The sequence below is a fragment of the Scomber scombrus genome, chromosome 10 (genome assembly GCF_963691925.1).
Source record: "Scomber scombrus chromosome 10, fScoSco1.1, whole genome shotgun sequence".
Lineage (NCBI taxonomy): Eukaryota > Metazoa > Chordata > Actinopteri > Scombriformes > Scombridae > Scomber > Scomber scombrus.
Genome location: NC_084979.1, coordinates 27,807,034 through 27,823,424, shown reverse-complemented (window position 1 = coordinate 27,823,424; position 16,391 = coordinate 27,807,034). Strand labels below are relative to the sequence as shown.

Here is a 16,391-nt window from a genome sequence, read left to right as displayed (position 1 = left end):
ACATATTTCATTTATTGAATTACTAACTCTCAGTAGAATCATATTGTGACGACGTGATCGTGTTGTTATTCTCTCGCAAAATTTCTGTGATCACAAGTAAATTTCCCAAACAATTAGTTCATATCAGTCGCGTCATAATAACACCAGATGATAACACAATAATAATGACGCAATTTTGTTATCTGGCAAATTCCAAACTGATATTTCAACTTCCTCGTTTAATCAGGCCAGATAAAGGGAGTGTGTCGCGAAATAAACACACACATAATACTCTCGCTAAAGTTCGTTTTGGTGAGTCACCGATGTGAATCTTGACACCTCCGTGGCTTTTGTTTTCTCTTAGGGGATGGAGGAAACGATGTCAGCATGATCCAGGAAGCCGACTGTGGCGTGGGAGTGGAGGGAAAAGTAAGACTCTCTCCATCTCATCCCCTCACATTGACGTGTCGCTCTCACAGATATTCGCTTTGTGTTTCCTGTCAAGATCTCTCACACGTTCAGAGTGATGTTAGAGGGACACGCACGCAGATGATTCCTTTTTCCCTCTATGTGGATCTATTGTGTGTGTGTGTGTGTGTGTGTGTATGTGTGTGTGTGTAGAGTGTGTGTGTAGAGGAAACAAAAGATGACAGGATGCTTTTCATGTTTTAAAAGTAAGAGTCTCTGATCAGCCCGCCTGTTGTGCTTCTCATGGTTCATTCTGTCAGATCCCTGTCATTCAGTTGGTTCAGACATGCACCTCACGCATGTGTCAGCAAAGATATCATCACCTTTGTTATCCATTTTTGTTCATCTTGACAGTTTAAAGTTGCTCAAATTCAAAAAAATCTTCAAAAAACTGGCTGTGATCTAATTAATTTGGGGGATTATAAAACCATCAATCCATCCATATTCTGTATAGATGATATTTTAGAAGGGCTGCTGCTCTCAAGTCAAACTTTAGGTTAAAACGTATAAACAAACACATTTACAGTTGCATTCACAGCTAAAAGGAAAAATAGGAAATTCTAATTGGAAGTTGTAACCTGAATGTATTTGGATAGTGGGAGGAAACCGGAGGACCTGACGGAAAGCGGAGGAGAGTCGAGTAAAACATGCTTTTTTTTTTTTCTGTGTGGAATTTGCATGTTTCCTGCAGCTTTTTAAATTCAACCATACAACAGAAAATGAAAGAGACGGCGATGAAAAGCTGCAGAGACGTTTGCTCAAACACGAACGGACACAGGCCGAATTCACAGCGGGTTTGTTATTAGAGCAGAAACCATTAGCTGGAAACAGATGGTTTTTATAATCCGCTAATGGTTTTCATCATTTTCTGAGTGAAAATGAAAAATATGAGTTGGTTTCAGCTTCTCAAATGAGAATATTTGCTGTTTTTTTGTAGTTTTCTAGGATATTAAACTAAATGTCTTTGGGTTGAAGCAATCTGAATAAGTCAACTTAGGTTTGGGGAATTGTGACGAGCATATTTCACTATTTCTATTTTGTGACATTTTACAGAAAAAGCATGAATGAGGAAAATAATTGGCAATCAGTTAAAAAATAGAAAATATTTGCACACACCAAGGGTTGCAGTGAGGTGCTGATGACTGGAAGTCAACATGAGAACAGGAAAAAAAGTGTCGCACAGTCTGGCCTCATGTGTACCTCTTTATTCAGATGATGACGTTTTCGGCCCTTTGGCCTTCTCCAAGATCAACAATCAGTCATCAATTATGAAAATAATCTTTAGTTGCCCCCCTATTGATGGAATAATCCTAGTCTTTGTTTGATGTGTTAAAATCAGTAGACCTCATTCTCCAAGGATTCCTCAGTGTCATGTTTGCAGGGAGTGTTTTTCCACCTTCGGTCTGATTTTTTGTGTTTCCAAATAACCCGAGCTACATATCTGTCATCTTCTGGTCACTTCATAATAAGCACACATAAACACGCTTTTCAGGTCAGCAAAGACTTCTTGGAGCGTATCCTCAATGGCCTCTGTGCTGTGTGTTTGACAGGAAGGAAAACAGGCCTCGCTGGCTGCCGACTTCTCGGTGACTCAGTTCAAACATTTGGGCCGTCTGCTCATGGTCCACGGTCGGAACAGCTACAAGAGGTCTGCAGCCCTCAGCCAGTTTGTCATCCACAGGAGCCTGTGCATCAGCACTATGCAGGTAGAGTACGACTGGAACACGGTGCCATTTGTGAAATGAGTTCATTAGCTGTATTGAAACTGTGCCTTTTGAATTACAGTATTCCTGCAGTTGCTTTGGCTCAGTTTTCACTAATTTCACTTGGAGGACTCTCACCACAAAACTCTATACTGCTTATTTTGGCCTCAAAATCTCACATAATACAATGAAAGTGCATCATAACCATTTTTTTGCTCATAAATTTGAATCAGTGTTACATTTTAAAATGACCATAACCCTAACCCATCAAACAATAACTACAGTAATTCATATAAAAGGCCAGTTTTTGAATTGATGTAAACTAAGAGAGACTTTTTTTAGTGTTTAATTTCATATATTGAACTTTCTGCATCACTTTACACAGACTCTTCTAACTTCATTATCATTATCTGAGTCAACGCTACAGTACATCCTTCATTCCTAACTGGTAAAATGATGATTCAGATCTTACTTCAGTGCTTCAACTTTCTTTTTCTGTTTTTTTATGGACACATAAAAAACACAAAGTAAGTATTTTTTAAATTGTTTTTATGACTTTGTAGTTTGAATAATCTAAAATACCATAAACAGTAATACTGCAATGTAGTAAAAAACATATAAAAATAAACAACAGTGTTCAGTCATGCAACAGATGCTCATTATGTTGCAACATTTTTACTTTTGAGCTTTCCAAGTAAAGAAAATCTGTTTCTTTTTCTCACCAATGTCCAACATTTGACTGAATCGGGCGGGCGGTGAAATTAGAAGCAGTTTTTTTTGCCATGCTGCTCACCTGTGTGATGATGTTGAAAAAAAACTGAGCATTGGGTGAGTTGGTTTGTTAGTTTAAGTTTTTCGCATTAAATCTCAGAGTCGAAACAATCGTAAAAAACATCAAATGTCTGAAAAGGAACGTATAATTTGAAAGTTTGGGAAAGTTTGGTTTTGTTTATCCCACAACACCTAAAAGCTAAACGTGAGGATGAAATGACCGCGGCGAGGCAGGGAGACGATTCAGGGGTGGTCATGGAAGAGTGGGTGCACCATGAGTCAGAGGAGGTGCCCTTCTGAGCTTCTGCCCCACCCCATCCCCCCCCCCTACACACCCCACCGCACCCGACATCTTCAATTCCCATGTCCCCATCCAACCTCAGCCCCCGCCGTGGAGGGAGAGCCCGTGATTCACTGCATCGTGGACTTTGGGGTTTTTTCGGGAGGCCCTCCTCCACATGTCTCACATTAACGCCGACCACAGCCGCAGCTGCGACCTGTCTGGTTTTTGGCTGCTCGGTTGGCAGGCCGACTAGTTGACAGCTCAATATTGGCATCATCCATATGTGCTGTGGCAGGAGGAGGATTATTGCGGAATCCTGTTTTATGTGTGGGATTCAGCTAATTGATCGGTCAAAGCGGGGTTACCTTTTGATTTGTGTGTTACAATGCTAGTTTAATGGTATAATTTTAATTTTTTCCTATTTCTCTAATGTTAAATCAACCTTTTGGTGTTATTTATTACAAGAAAATGCTGAAATTACCATCCTGACTCTTTCGGTTCTTCTTTTTTCTCTCTCTTTAGACGGTTTTCTCCTCCGTTTTCTACTTCGCTTCAGTCCCACTCTACCAAGGATTCCTGGTTATTGGGTAAGATACAAACTGTTGAATTGTGATGACGTATCGAGAGAGCATTTGGCTGCCTTGTTTCCCTGGCATTTCCTCTGTGTTAAAAACGCTGTTGAAATGCTAGAAGGGGAAAATGTGAAAGTACTGACTACTGGACTAATGCATCACACTGTTGAGTCCAACAATGAAATGTGTGAAACTCTTTTGTCCGTGTGCCATTTTCTCTGGAGCATGCCCCCCCCCCTTACCCCCCTCTTATCCCCCTTTTACCCCTCAACACTGAGATGACATATGAATTTGTTTGTTTCAGCTACTCCACCATCTACACCATGTTCCCTGTCTTCTCCCTGGTGCTGGACAAAGATGTTAAGTCAGAGGTCGCCATGTTGTATCCAGAATTATACAAAGATCTCTTGAAGGTATTTAATGAATTCTCACACACTGCAGCCAAAAAATAACATACAGAAATGTAGATGGAAAAAATAGTGAATATGATCTTTTTTTTCTTTCCACAGGGTCGACCGCTATCATTCAAGACATTTCTAATATGGGTCTTGATAAGTATCTATCAAGGTAAAGAAGTGTTTTCATACTGTTTGGCTAGGTTTGTGTTGATGTGTAAAGAATCAGATCAAATGTTTCATTTGGGCAGAAAAGACAAATCACAGTGTGACAAAGATAAAAAGTATGTTGCTCTGCTTTTAACAGCCCACACACTTTCTTCTTAATTTCTACAAGAGTTTATTTATGTCAACCCACAGGCAACTTTCCGACATGGGCCATTTGCAGTGAAAAGGTGTTTGCGGGGGCATCCAAAGCTACGCCCCAAAAAACCTTTTTATCTATTTCTGTCTAAACATGAATGTTCCACGTTAAGGCTGATCTTAAGCTACTGTTTATTTCCAAGTATCGGGGCCTAGTTTCCAAACCAGTTCTCTGTTTGTCGGTATCACTATAACCAGTCTTTCTTACTCTACCTTCACTGTGAAGTACTTTTAGGTACAGGGTTGTAATACTTCTACATTTTGCTTATTTACTTTTTTGTAGAGTAGAAGAGAAGACTGGCATCACTCGCATACACTAACACTAAATATGAAGTTACATCTAACAGCGGTTAGCTTTGCATAGCATTAAGACTGGAAACCTCACTAATTAACACATTATCTCTTGTATACAGAATAGTTGGTACGAAAACTGAAGGGTGAGAACCACAAGGGTTATTGGGGGAGCGTGTCTATATTCCCTCAGTTTAATAATAAAGTAAAGAATTCACCTGTGTTTTCATAGATGAAACACGTTATTTGCACTAGGGAAATTGGTGGAAAATCCTTGAAGGAACTTAAGGCCTAATTTTAATGGGAGGAACATTTCTTAGAAATGGGGGAACATAGGCATGACCCCGTTATTGGAAGTTACATGTGAGATATTTCATTGTTATAATTAGTGAACTGTAGACTTTCCGTTGGCAGATTGTGTTTCCCTTTTTGACCGAGGCAGGCTAGCTGTTCCCCTCAGTTTGTGCTAAGCTAAGCTAACCAGCTGCTGGCTGCTGCTTCATGTTTAACACACAAATATGAGAGCTTCAGTCGAGCTTCACATCACAATCCGAAAAACTTTATCGCCCATCCACAAAGCGATGGAAATTGGCTTACACAAATAAAACAAAAATATACACATAACATTGAGAAAATAAAAAAATGAAATACTCAATATATGTTTTAACACAGAGTTAAGGAAGAAAGCAAATAAGCATTGAGCTATTTCTTTAAAAAAAGACTTGTATGATGAGTTGAAGTGTCCATTATTGGTGCTGGTTTTACAATGTCACAATGTGAGATGAGAAGTCAGAAAACTTTTTTTTTTTTTTATTCAAAGAGGAAAATCTTTCTTTTTCATGTAGGAAAAAAAAAATCTGTGCAAACCTTTTTTTTAATTTTAAATCCTAAAAAGCAGATGAACTTTTGATCTTGTTGATCTGCAGAACAGAACTTGAGTCACTCATCAACTATCCATCTTCATAGTGAAGTTAACGTTTTAATATAATGCAGAACCAAATCATCATATTACATATTTTAATGTTCATACTTGTGAAGTGTTGGTCTTTTTCTCTTTTCTTGCCGCGCAGGGAGCATCATCATGTACGGGGGGATGCTGCTCTTCGACTCAGAGTTCGTCCACATCGTCGCCATTTCCTTCACCTCGCTCATCCTCACGGAGCTGCTGATGGTGGCTCTGACCATTCAGACGTGGCACTGGCTCATGATCGTCGGTGAACTCCTGAGCTTGTCCTGTTACGTCGCCTCGCTCGTCTTCCTGCACGAGTTCATAGGTGAGATGACACAACCGGCAGTGTATTTTAACAGAGACACGAAAAAACACGGTCTGCATTTCACTGCGGCCTGATTGACGTTATTGTACATGGGAAGACCTTGAAATAGTACGTCAGCATTTAGCAGTAAGGGAGACCGGCCTCCGGTGTGCATTAAGCTGTGGTATGCTGAATATTAGGAAGGCTAAAGGTAAGTGCATTGACAACTTGTCCTGTTTTTGGACGCTGCTCAAAAATACCATAGTATCAAAGAGGAAAGGCCCACAGTCCTGTTAGTTTCCTGTGTTAATCAATGACTTCCAAGGTTCATGTGTTTATCACAGAGAAGGTGTTTTTGGTAGAAAACACTGCCCTAAATATAGTGTCCACCCCAGTGTAACAGACGCTCTGTAAGTCTGTAAGCCTGAAACATAAACAACGTTCATAGCATAGGAGAGTGTCTGTGTTTATTCTATTTCAGTCGGTTTGCTACCAGGCTATTGTACAGTTATTTACTTGAGTCGGCTAAAAAATAAGCCAATTTTAGTCGTGCCACATTAAGACTTCATGACATACAAAATACTCTAACCGAGAGCTTTCCAAGCCTTTATTTTCAGTTTTACGTGGGGTGTGGAGTTCCATTTTCAGCCTGAAATCTCGACCACTGAGGATCATGACTAGCGTGCGGTCAAGTGTACCCTTTTTGGACACTTTTCCTCCCTCTTGAAGTCCCACTGGAATCGGGTTTTAAAGGCTATTCTTCTGTCGCTTGTGCAGTTTTGTAATTTTAACTGGACATTTTTCAAAAGGAATTTGTATGAAATTATTTGAGTTTATTTTTTCTTTCTGATGCATTCAAGAGCAGCGGGAAAAAAAACTCAGGAAGATTGCATGAAGTATTGTGGACTCAGGCTGCAACTAATGATTAATTGATTGATTAATCTGTCAATTATTATCTTTATTAATCATTTAGTCTATGAAATGTTTAAAAAAAACAGGGAAAAAAACCCATTTATCATCATTTAGAGACTTAAGTGATGCCTTTAATTTGCTTCTTTTGTCCAACAAACAGTCCAGAATCTTAATATATTCAGTTCATTGTTATATATGTCAAAGAAAAACAGCAAATTCTCATATTTGAGAACCTGAAACTAGATAATTGTTTGTATTTTACTTGAAAAACGACCGAAACAATTATAAAATAAAATAAAATATATAAAAAATAGTTGCCGATAGCCATTTTCTCTGTCAGTTAACTAAATGATTAATCAACCTGTTGTGCCATAAACAATAGAAACAAGCCTGTAGCAAAATTAAAAGAACTAAAAGAACTAAATGAGTTGATCCATAGCTATGACTAAACTGTTTACTTCTTCTTTGACCCGAGTTTACCTTTGACGAACAGACCTCTCAGTATTGTTAAAAGATAAATAATTGTCTGTATCCTGCAACCTCATTCTGACCTTCGTCTCTTTCTCTGTGCCAGACGTATACTTCATCGCCACGCTATCGTTCCTGTGGAAGGTGACCGTCATCACGCTGGTGAGCTGTCTGCCTCTTTACATCCTCAAGTACCTGCGGAGACGCTTCTCCCCGCCCAGCTACTCCAAGCTGACCTCTTAAAGAGAGAGAGAGAGAGAGAAAGAGAGAGAGAGGAGCCGCTGGCCTCGTTTACTGTGGGAAAACAGAAAGGTGTCCCTGTCTTCATCCAGCAGAGCCTGCGCTTTGACCAGAGAATCAAACACGGATTCATTCCCTTTAATTTATTCTGGAAAGTTCTACTTGGAAATGGGTCCGACGGACAGTTCTGTCAGGGACAGGTTGTTTACTGAGAGGCAGTTTTTTGTTAATAAGCAGTGTTACTTGCTACATGTGTTTGATGCAAAGGCTGATTATTTCTCTATGTGGAGAACACCTGCAGTGAATTGTTTGACCGGCTTTGACTAGTTTTATTAAACTTATTGATTGTCCTGAATAGAAATGTAAATATGTAATTTAATAAGCTGCGGCTAAATGGCCTGGGTGTTTCTAAATTAAGACACAAATATATGAAATTATGCAGGTTCAGTTTGTTTTATAATGTCAACAAATCCAAAACTGGAAAATTTGAATGGATAATGTAGATGTGTCATTTGGGCTGGAAGCGAAATTTCTCTAATTTCCACGTTCCACCTTAAATAGCAAAGCTGTTTTTATTGTCAGGAACTGAAATCGTATTGACGTAGCATTCTCACTCTGGACTTGATTCACACTCTCCTTCAAACGGTGATTACTAAATGGAGTTTGAGAATTACAAGGTTGAAAAAAAAAAAGAAAAAGAAAAAGGTTTACTGGCCAGACTTTGCATAAAACACACGTCTGCAAGTTTGTGTATTTGTTTATGCGTCACCCTGATGCTACAGCCCGACACGGCAGAGGTGGTGTGGTTGTTTATTTTAGCATGACCTGTGGTGTCTGATGTTAAATCTGTCTTTGTCTCTTTGTATGGACCCTGAATGCTAAAGTTGTTAGTGTTTGTGGAGCGCGGTCAAAACAGCCACAGAGGAGTGTCGGTTATTTGCAGCCGAAACCTTCCGCCGGGGCTCCCGACAGGCTGCGTCCACAGGGGAATGTGCAGCCTCTCATGTGGCCGCTTGGCAAGCCAGCACCGGCCACGCTTAAGCATTGCATGATGACTCACTGTAACAGTGACCTAAAGCCATAACTGAAAATATCCAAGTGACCGGCGTCCAGCTGCCCCCCCTCCCTTCTTCTTCCCCCTTTCATGTCGTCTAATCCAGGGCCCCCACAATTCTCACTGCTACTAACCTCCACAGTTCAGCTGAGAATGAAAAACAGGATCAAATCAGTCAAATACAATGTGAATATTGTCAATAAGTATTACTACTGCACACCCAGGAAAAACAAGGTACGGTACTACTGTATATTCACTCCTCACATTTCATTCCACTAGTGGTATAATAACGGTGATACTGTAAATAAGTAGCAACTAACAGAATAACATGCCCACATTTTCACTGACTTCAGTATGATTTGAGTTGAAAAAGAAAAAGAAGGCTTCTCATGTGACTCAATGAATCTTGACGTGTGAAACAGAGCGACCAGGGTGCCATAGATGATGATGATGATCTCTCTGTTATTTTCTGAATTTCAATCCCCACCAAACTTAACTGTAACAAGCTGTTTGCACAGATTTTCGTTTTGTACGATTGATGATTATATTTTTATGTTGTAACAGAGTTGCAAAGCATAAATGACGCTAAAATGATTTGGTTGCTTGTAAATAACCTGTTGTGTTTTTTTTTTCCTTTTTTTTAATTTATTAACCTTTTTTTATTTAATGGTATTGATTGCACTCAAATGAGCTGAACAAAAAGGGAGAGTTGTGTTGATGTCAATGTTGTGATGATGATGATGATGTTGATGATGATGATGATGATGATGATGATGATGATGATGATGATGATGAATAAAAATCATGGTTTTTTTCTGCCATTTTTTGTTGTGACATTCTGAGGAACATATTTAAGAAGATGGATTTTTTGGTGTTTATGCTTTAAAAATGACTGAAAAATATAATTAATCTATAGTTTTCGATTAATATTTTGACAATCAACTTATCGAAGAGGTAAAACCCTTCATGTCAGAACAGTCTGTGGTACTCAGGACTCGGCCTCGAGCCTATTTTGTTCCTACTAAAGAAGCAATTCTTTAAAAGCAAGCTACTAAACGTCTTCACATAGTTTTTAAAGCTCAGTCATTTCCTACAACATCTGGACATTGTAGCTTTTAGCAAATGTTACTCAAACTGGAGTAAATAGTGTGTTTGTTGGGGGACTATTTTCAGCTGTGGATGGATACACATTTGGTGCTCTTGTGAGTTTTTACAGTAACAGGATTTCTTTTTTCCTCTCACATATGTTGTTGCATTGATTTTGACTGCTCATCATAATGAAGGAAGATGTCACTCAATACAACACTGAGACTTACTGATGTGTTTTAATAGTTAATGTGGAAGAAAATGCAGCTTTATGACACAGTAGAAAATACACACAGTACTTCTCTATGGGATCAATTCATGGTTGTTTTTGATCATTTCAATTCACTTCAATGCCTTTATTGTCATTGCACAGCAGTACAACGAAACTGTGTAATCTCTGTGGTTAATACACATAAAAACAGCAACGGACAATAACATAAACCAGCAAAGGATGTGACACATAAAATACACTAGGGGAAGGGTATTTCACAAGATTTGTCGACAAGAAAAAATGGATATGACCAGACTTGAAAATGAACTTTGAGGGAAAAAAACTAGAAAAAATTCACATATGACAAGTATTATAAGATTTATGAAAGGTCTGAAGAACTTTGACGTAACATTGAGTTTCCATTAATAAAATTTGTGAAACATACATCCATAAAATGTTATTTTGGAAACTTAATATGGCTTAATGACCACTTCATTGATTAAAATAGTGGAACCTGGAGCGCCTTGGGTAGCTGGATTGTTAAGGTGCATGCCACATAAAGGCGAGGGACCTTTGCTGCAGCTCATTCTTAACTCACTCTCCCTGTTTCCTGTTTCGGCCTCCATGCCACCCACTGGAACCATTTATTTGATCAATTGCCTAAAACTACAGGATGACATTAAAAAGTGCTTTATAGCAGTCAGGTCAGGACATATTTATGGTATACAGTCACTGACTTATAGTGGAATCTAAAAGTTGTCCCTTTGGTATTTTGATGTGGGCGTTTTTTTGTGTTTTTTTACTTAAATTGTGGTTTCTCTGATTTCATGATACTATTGTGTGGTTTTATGTTATGTGTGTTTTATCTGTTTATTTGTCTTTTAGTATCTTGGAGCAGTTTATCCCTTTGGATTTTGTTTAGTATCTGTTATCCACAAATAAATCATATCATGCACCGTAGAAATGATGCTATAAGAAGAGTATTTTTTTGAAGTTACCATCTTTATAAATGAAACAAACAGTACTTTTCTTTTTCCCAGGGTATTCCTCCTTCATGGAAAAATAGAGATTGGACCGAGACGATCACCCACAGTTTGTATGCAAAAACAATCATGGTTATTATGGTTGTGTTCCACTTCAGTTTTCTGATGAGGTGCGAGTTAAAGAGGACTTAGAGGCAGAGTGAGGAGGCTGGACATTTGGAAGTCTCACCAGTGGAGGGAGTCCCTGATGCCTGGACACAGCTGGTGTTTTTTCACTCTCTCTCTCTCCACCGCTCATGCTCACATCCTACGTGTCTCGGTTTGTCCGCAGTCTCAACATTGTGACATTAAACATAATCATGAGTGAAAATGAAAATAAAAAAAAAATGAATACACTCTTTATTTAAATCAATTCATAAAAATGTCTTCGCTCGGTTTGAGTTTTTTAAAGGGAATTTAGTTAATTATCCATGTAGGTTACAAGTCATAAAAGTGTTACAGCTTACATGGCAGGGATGGTTTTAGTTGGATTAAACTCTCAGTCATAAAATATTTTCCTTTTTTTTTTTTCAACATGCAGTCAAGCACCCCAGTACTGCATGTTCAAATTAAAACTACAGCGTATGTCCAACTTTTTTTCTCTTTTCTTGTTCCACTGCCCCAATGCGTAAGTTATACCATTAAAAGAAACCATTTAACTTAATCAGTCCCATGTAGAAGTGAAATCCCACTCCAGAATCAACAGAGCTGCCTGCTAACCTTAACGTCCGTGGTCTTTCCTGTTCTCTTGAAGTCAGTTAAAGAGGAGCCCCCCCCCCCTCTCTCTCTCTCTCTCTGCTGGTCCTCTGCCAAATCCACAAATCCAATCAGAGTCAAAGTAAATTGTAAAATGAACGTTGCATCTCACTGGGTTTAGATTTTCAAACTTTAAAAAAAAAGTGGTAACTCACAGCTGTTATATAACATATCCGAGCTAATTATCAAAAGGTCGTTGCATTTAATCTCTGGCACTTCCAGACAAGAGTTAAATTTCCAGATTGGAAACATCTTACAACGCTGCTCCCAATGGAACGGTGCACGAGAAAGACAGACAGAGACAGAGACAGAGAGAGAGAGAGAGACACCATGAATATGCTACAGAATATAGGCGACCGCAATCTGTCACATGATCCTGACTGGAGTGGTTCATACAAATGAAAGCATGGAACCATGTGGGATACATATCCAACCTTCGAGCCAAAGGTGACCACATCAAGAGGGTCTTTGGACCTTTGCCACTTTCCTAGAAAGATCCCTGAACTCCTGCTGCACAGTTTTGGGGCCCTGAGGTCAGCTGTGCTTCTGTGTCACACACACATCTGATCGGTTAAACTAACCAACTCACTCGCAATAACCCTAATTAGCATAACGCTCCTAACATTTATATGCCACATTAAGCTTGTCTGCTTAGATTCAGCGCGTTGTTTTGAAATAACAGAGACAGTTGATGGATGAATTGGACCGACACCAGATAACGAACAAGCTAGCGCAGATGAATTGTTTACTACACACTGTTATTGCTCTGTGTAAACACTGGATTTTGGCAATGACAGGCCTCCGCACAGAAACACTGCAAAGGCATGAACACACACCCTCCTCTGGCTCTATTTATAGCCGTGTGGGCCTGGAATGCTTTGATTTGTCTTAGCACCCACGACTGTTTCAAGAAAGGCTGCAGATGTGTTTCCCTGCCTCTACCTGAGATCTCTAATAATGACATTGGTTAATGCCTCGCTAAACAACCAAACGAAACCTCCCAAATCTCTTTCAAACTGACTTAAACTGGATTAAATACATTCTTTGCCCCCGCAGCTTTAAGTCAAAGAGGGACCGGTGCAACGCGTGATTCATTATGATTGTTTAAGCTGAAAGTCGTTTGTTGTTGTTGTTGTGAATGGAGTTGTAATGGGAGGGGTGAGTTTGTCTTTTCAGCTGAAATGCTGAATATGGTTGCTCCGCATTGTTTTGACTACCAAATATTGACTCCTTTAGCCTCCATATTGTGCTGAAAGAAGACACAGAAAGATGTTAAAGTTATGAAATACTGTAGGAATGGAATTGGAAACCTGGATAAAACCTGGATAAGTAAGAAAATACAAGAAAATACACCACGTTGACAAGAGGTGGGGGAGAGTTGATATTGTGTCATGGGGTTTCATAATGCTGCGCTCCAAAGGGAAAAATCCATGAGCGAGTCTGCCACTTTTCCACTGGACTAAAGACCTTCCAATTCTTTCTTCTTTTTTTTTTTTTTACAAACATTCAAGTATCGATCCGAATCCTGTTACATAACGAGGTGGTTTGCATTCTGCATAGATGTACAGTATGGTAGTTTCCATGTTGATGAGACGTATTAGTTCATACAACTCGGAAAAAGAAGGAAATGTTTTCCATGGATCTCAAGTTGTGGCAGGAAGGAAATAAGATTCCTTATTGCACAATGAAATGCCAGCGCTGCCCCAACTAAAAAACCCTGTCTGTAGTGGTCTCGGCAGCTACAGTATATCGCTGCTTGTGTAACATCTATTACGAAAAAATTTTAAAAAGAGCTTTTAGAAAAAATCTCCTCGCTCACAATACTTATATTAAAGTTTCCCTTATTGTTTGCTTATTGTTACTTTATACCAGGAGGCTGTTTTTACATTGATCTGCTGAAAAGGGAACGTTTCTCTCTGTTCACTTTAAATGAAGAGTAGTAGAGAGTTATTAGCTTTATTGTCATTATATTAAGGGGTCAGACAACAATATAACTAGATAGCACTCCCTGAGCCATAAACACATTTTAAACACATTAGCTTCAGAGAGCACCAAGCTGCAGCGTCCATGTTTGCCGCCATCCACCACTCTGAAATGTGTTCTCTTTGTGGTGACTTCCGTTAGATGTTTTAGCGTCACTGTGATGATGATGATGTATGTGCAGAATTTGACACTCGAAGGCCATTTTCACATTGATCTGCTGAAGAGAGGAAGTTTCATCTTAAATCTCAGTTTACCTACTAGTCTGATTTGTGACATCACAGCTGGTTTGGAGCCAATCGTGGTCCAGCATGCATCTTACACAAGTGTGATGTGTTGTGGAAAATATATGTGACACACATTTGACCCATTTTTACATTTGAGAGCCGTAAAGACGCCCTATACACATTTTCTTTAGCCAGACTTTTCCTAATGTGATCCACAGTATACAGAAATGGAAACATTGTGTGTGTGTGCAGCTGATACACATTTTTATATATGCAAATGTTTGTTAAAAAAAAAATCCAAAATCAGCAATCAAACATGTTGTATTCATCATATTCTATAAAATGTTCTCCTGTATCATAAAGTAGTGATTGTGAATGTCTTTTTCTTTCCATAAGATTCATCAAACAGACATTTATGAATGACTGATGGGGGAATTTATGAATGTGAATTGGCGTAGAGACTAATTATGAGTCAGAATATGAACAGTATGTAAAGGGTTAAGATGATGTCATGACGACCCCCAGCTAAACCAGTAATGGTCCTATTTGCAAATGACTAAAGTATGATGCTGAAACTTAAAGCCCCGTAAGCAGTTTAGACAATGGATAAATGGATGGATGGTTTAATCCAAGTATCAACAGAAGGTAAACAGTTTAATTAGAGTTGATGCAAAGGAGGAAAGTACAGTGTACCTGGCATATAAGAGAGAGTAAATCAAGTGACCCAAAATGCCCTCTTTTTTACCCCCTGAATTACTTTGGAAAGATTTCCATTAGACACGATACATTGTGCACATTTCCATATCAAAGTTCCACTGCTTGGATTTAAAAGCTCAATCACGCATGTTACACTTGGAAAACTCGAACAGGGCAATGCTCTAACCCAGACAACTCTACCTCAATGAGCTGTTTTACAGTGATGGAAAATACTGCATGACCTCGGAAAAAGCGTGCTCTTATGAGAAGAAGAAGAAGAAGAATATAAGAAGAAGAAGAAGGAGAAGGAGGAGAAGAAGGAGGAGGGAAAAAAAACGGAAGTGCAAACTCGGCCGTCTGGACCCAGGCAGTTTTCCTTTCTTAAACGTGTGCCATATTCATTTACTCATTCATAATTTGGGTTGCGTAAGAGTTCCGTAACAGGGGAGGAATTTAGGACATCTGGTAGACAAGGATGCTTGGATGGTTACCCCCAAAACGGAGGCTCCAGGCTCTGTGGTTTTACAGACTCATTGCAGTCACCTTGTTCACCCAACAGTCTAACTCAGACTCCCTCACTCACTCACTCAGACTAATCCACGTCTCAATCCAAAACAGATCCTCTGATTACCCCCCCCTCCCCTTCCCCTCCCCCTCCCCTCTCTCACATGTACACACATTTTCCTATGAGTGGCCTTGGACCTGACGTGACTGATGTAAGCACTGGGTCAGTCACTGAGGCTTAAGCCAATGAAATACTGTATTGTGAGGATGTTTAGCTAAAGGGTGAGGAAAGACAAAACAACTGCATGTGTGAAGGGTATCGTATAGCCCATTTTATAGAAAAGACAGTTAAAGGACTAGTTCAACATTTCGTTTCTTGCCAGGAGTTAGATGAGAAGGCCAATATCACATTTTAAAGAGTTGTGTCATCTAACTCTCAGTATAAATTAAGTGTATTTGTATCAAACTTGTATTAAAATGTCCTTTAAACATGATTCATATGTGGAAAGTTGGATTTGAGTTCAAAAGGACTTTTTAGTAATCCATTGTGCATTTTCTTATTTCCTTTTTTCCAGAAATCCATATTTCTGACCTGCTGTACAGTATAAGTGTGTAAGCACAAGCAAGGCACTGACTCTGTAATGTATAGTTTATCTTGGCTCTTCTGAATGACTTATTCTACAGCTTCCTCTCCCTGGGGCAATATGTGAATTTATTAATGATGGTTCTCTTTAAAAACACTTTCAATCACCTGTTTGTATTCAGGATCACCTTTATCTTTGTTTTTCATGACTACCTGATAAAACCTCACTTTATTGCCTATGATTGTAAAAAAGCTGTGGCAGTTTACTAAAAGTGGTGACCTATAAAACTGTGTTTACTCGCTGAGATGAAGCACATAAAGGTCAGCTGCTGCCAGTTAAGGTTCAAACATCTCCTTTAAGCTCTTATACCATACCAAGTTGATGTCAGTTGATGATTCCCAAAGTCTTCATCTATTATGTAGTTCTTATAGAGTTCTTATAAAGTTAATTCTGACATATTTCAGAAGTTAGATACGGACATTTAAACACATTACAGAGATCCCAACTGTATATAAATACATACAGAAGATGCTCACAGTCTCTGTATCTGTGATCGGTGCTGATGCTACTTTT

The 16,391-nt window shown here is 39.0% G+C and overlaps 1 protein-coding gene across 1 annotated transcript in view; it reads left to right on the top strand.

Moving 5' to 3' along the window:
• LOC133987367 (probable phospholipid-transporting ATPase IIA) overlaps window positions 1–8,810 on the top strand; it is a 33,069-nt gene extending 24,259 nt beyond the window's left edge. The window contains exons 22-28 of the mRNA XM_062426704.1: window positions 344–408; window positions 1,998–2,153; window positions 3,727–3,791; window positions 4,081–4,189; window positions 4,286–4,343; window positions 5,896–6,099; window positions 7,565–8,810. Of these exons, the coding sequence (XP_062282688.1) occupies window positions 344–408; window positions 1,998–2,153; window positions 3,727–3,791; window positions 4,081–4,189; window positions 4,286–4,343; window positions 5,896–6,099; window positions 7,565–7,701 (794 nt within the window). The 3' untranslated portion in view covers window positions 7,702–8,810. The remainder of the gene's footprint in view (window positions 1–343; window positions 409–1,997; window positions 2,154–3,726; window positions 3,792–4,080; window positions 4,190–4,285; window positions 4,344–5,895; window positions 6,100–7,564) is intronic.
• Window positions 8,811–16,391: the final 7,581 nt, after the last annotated feature.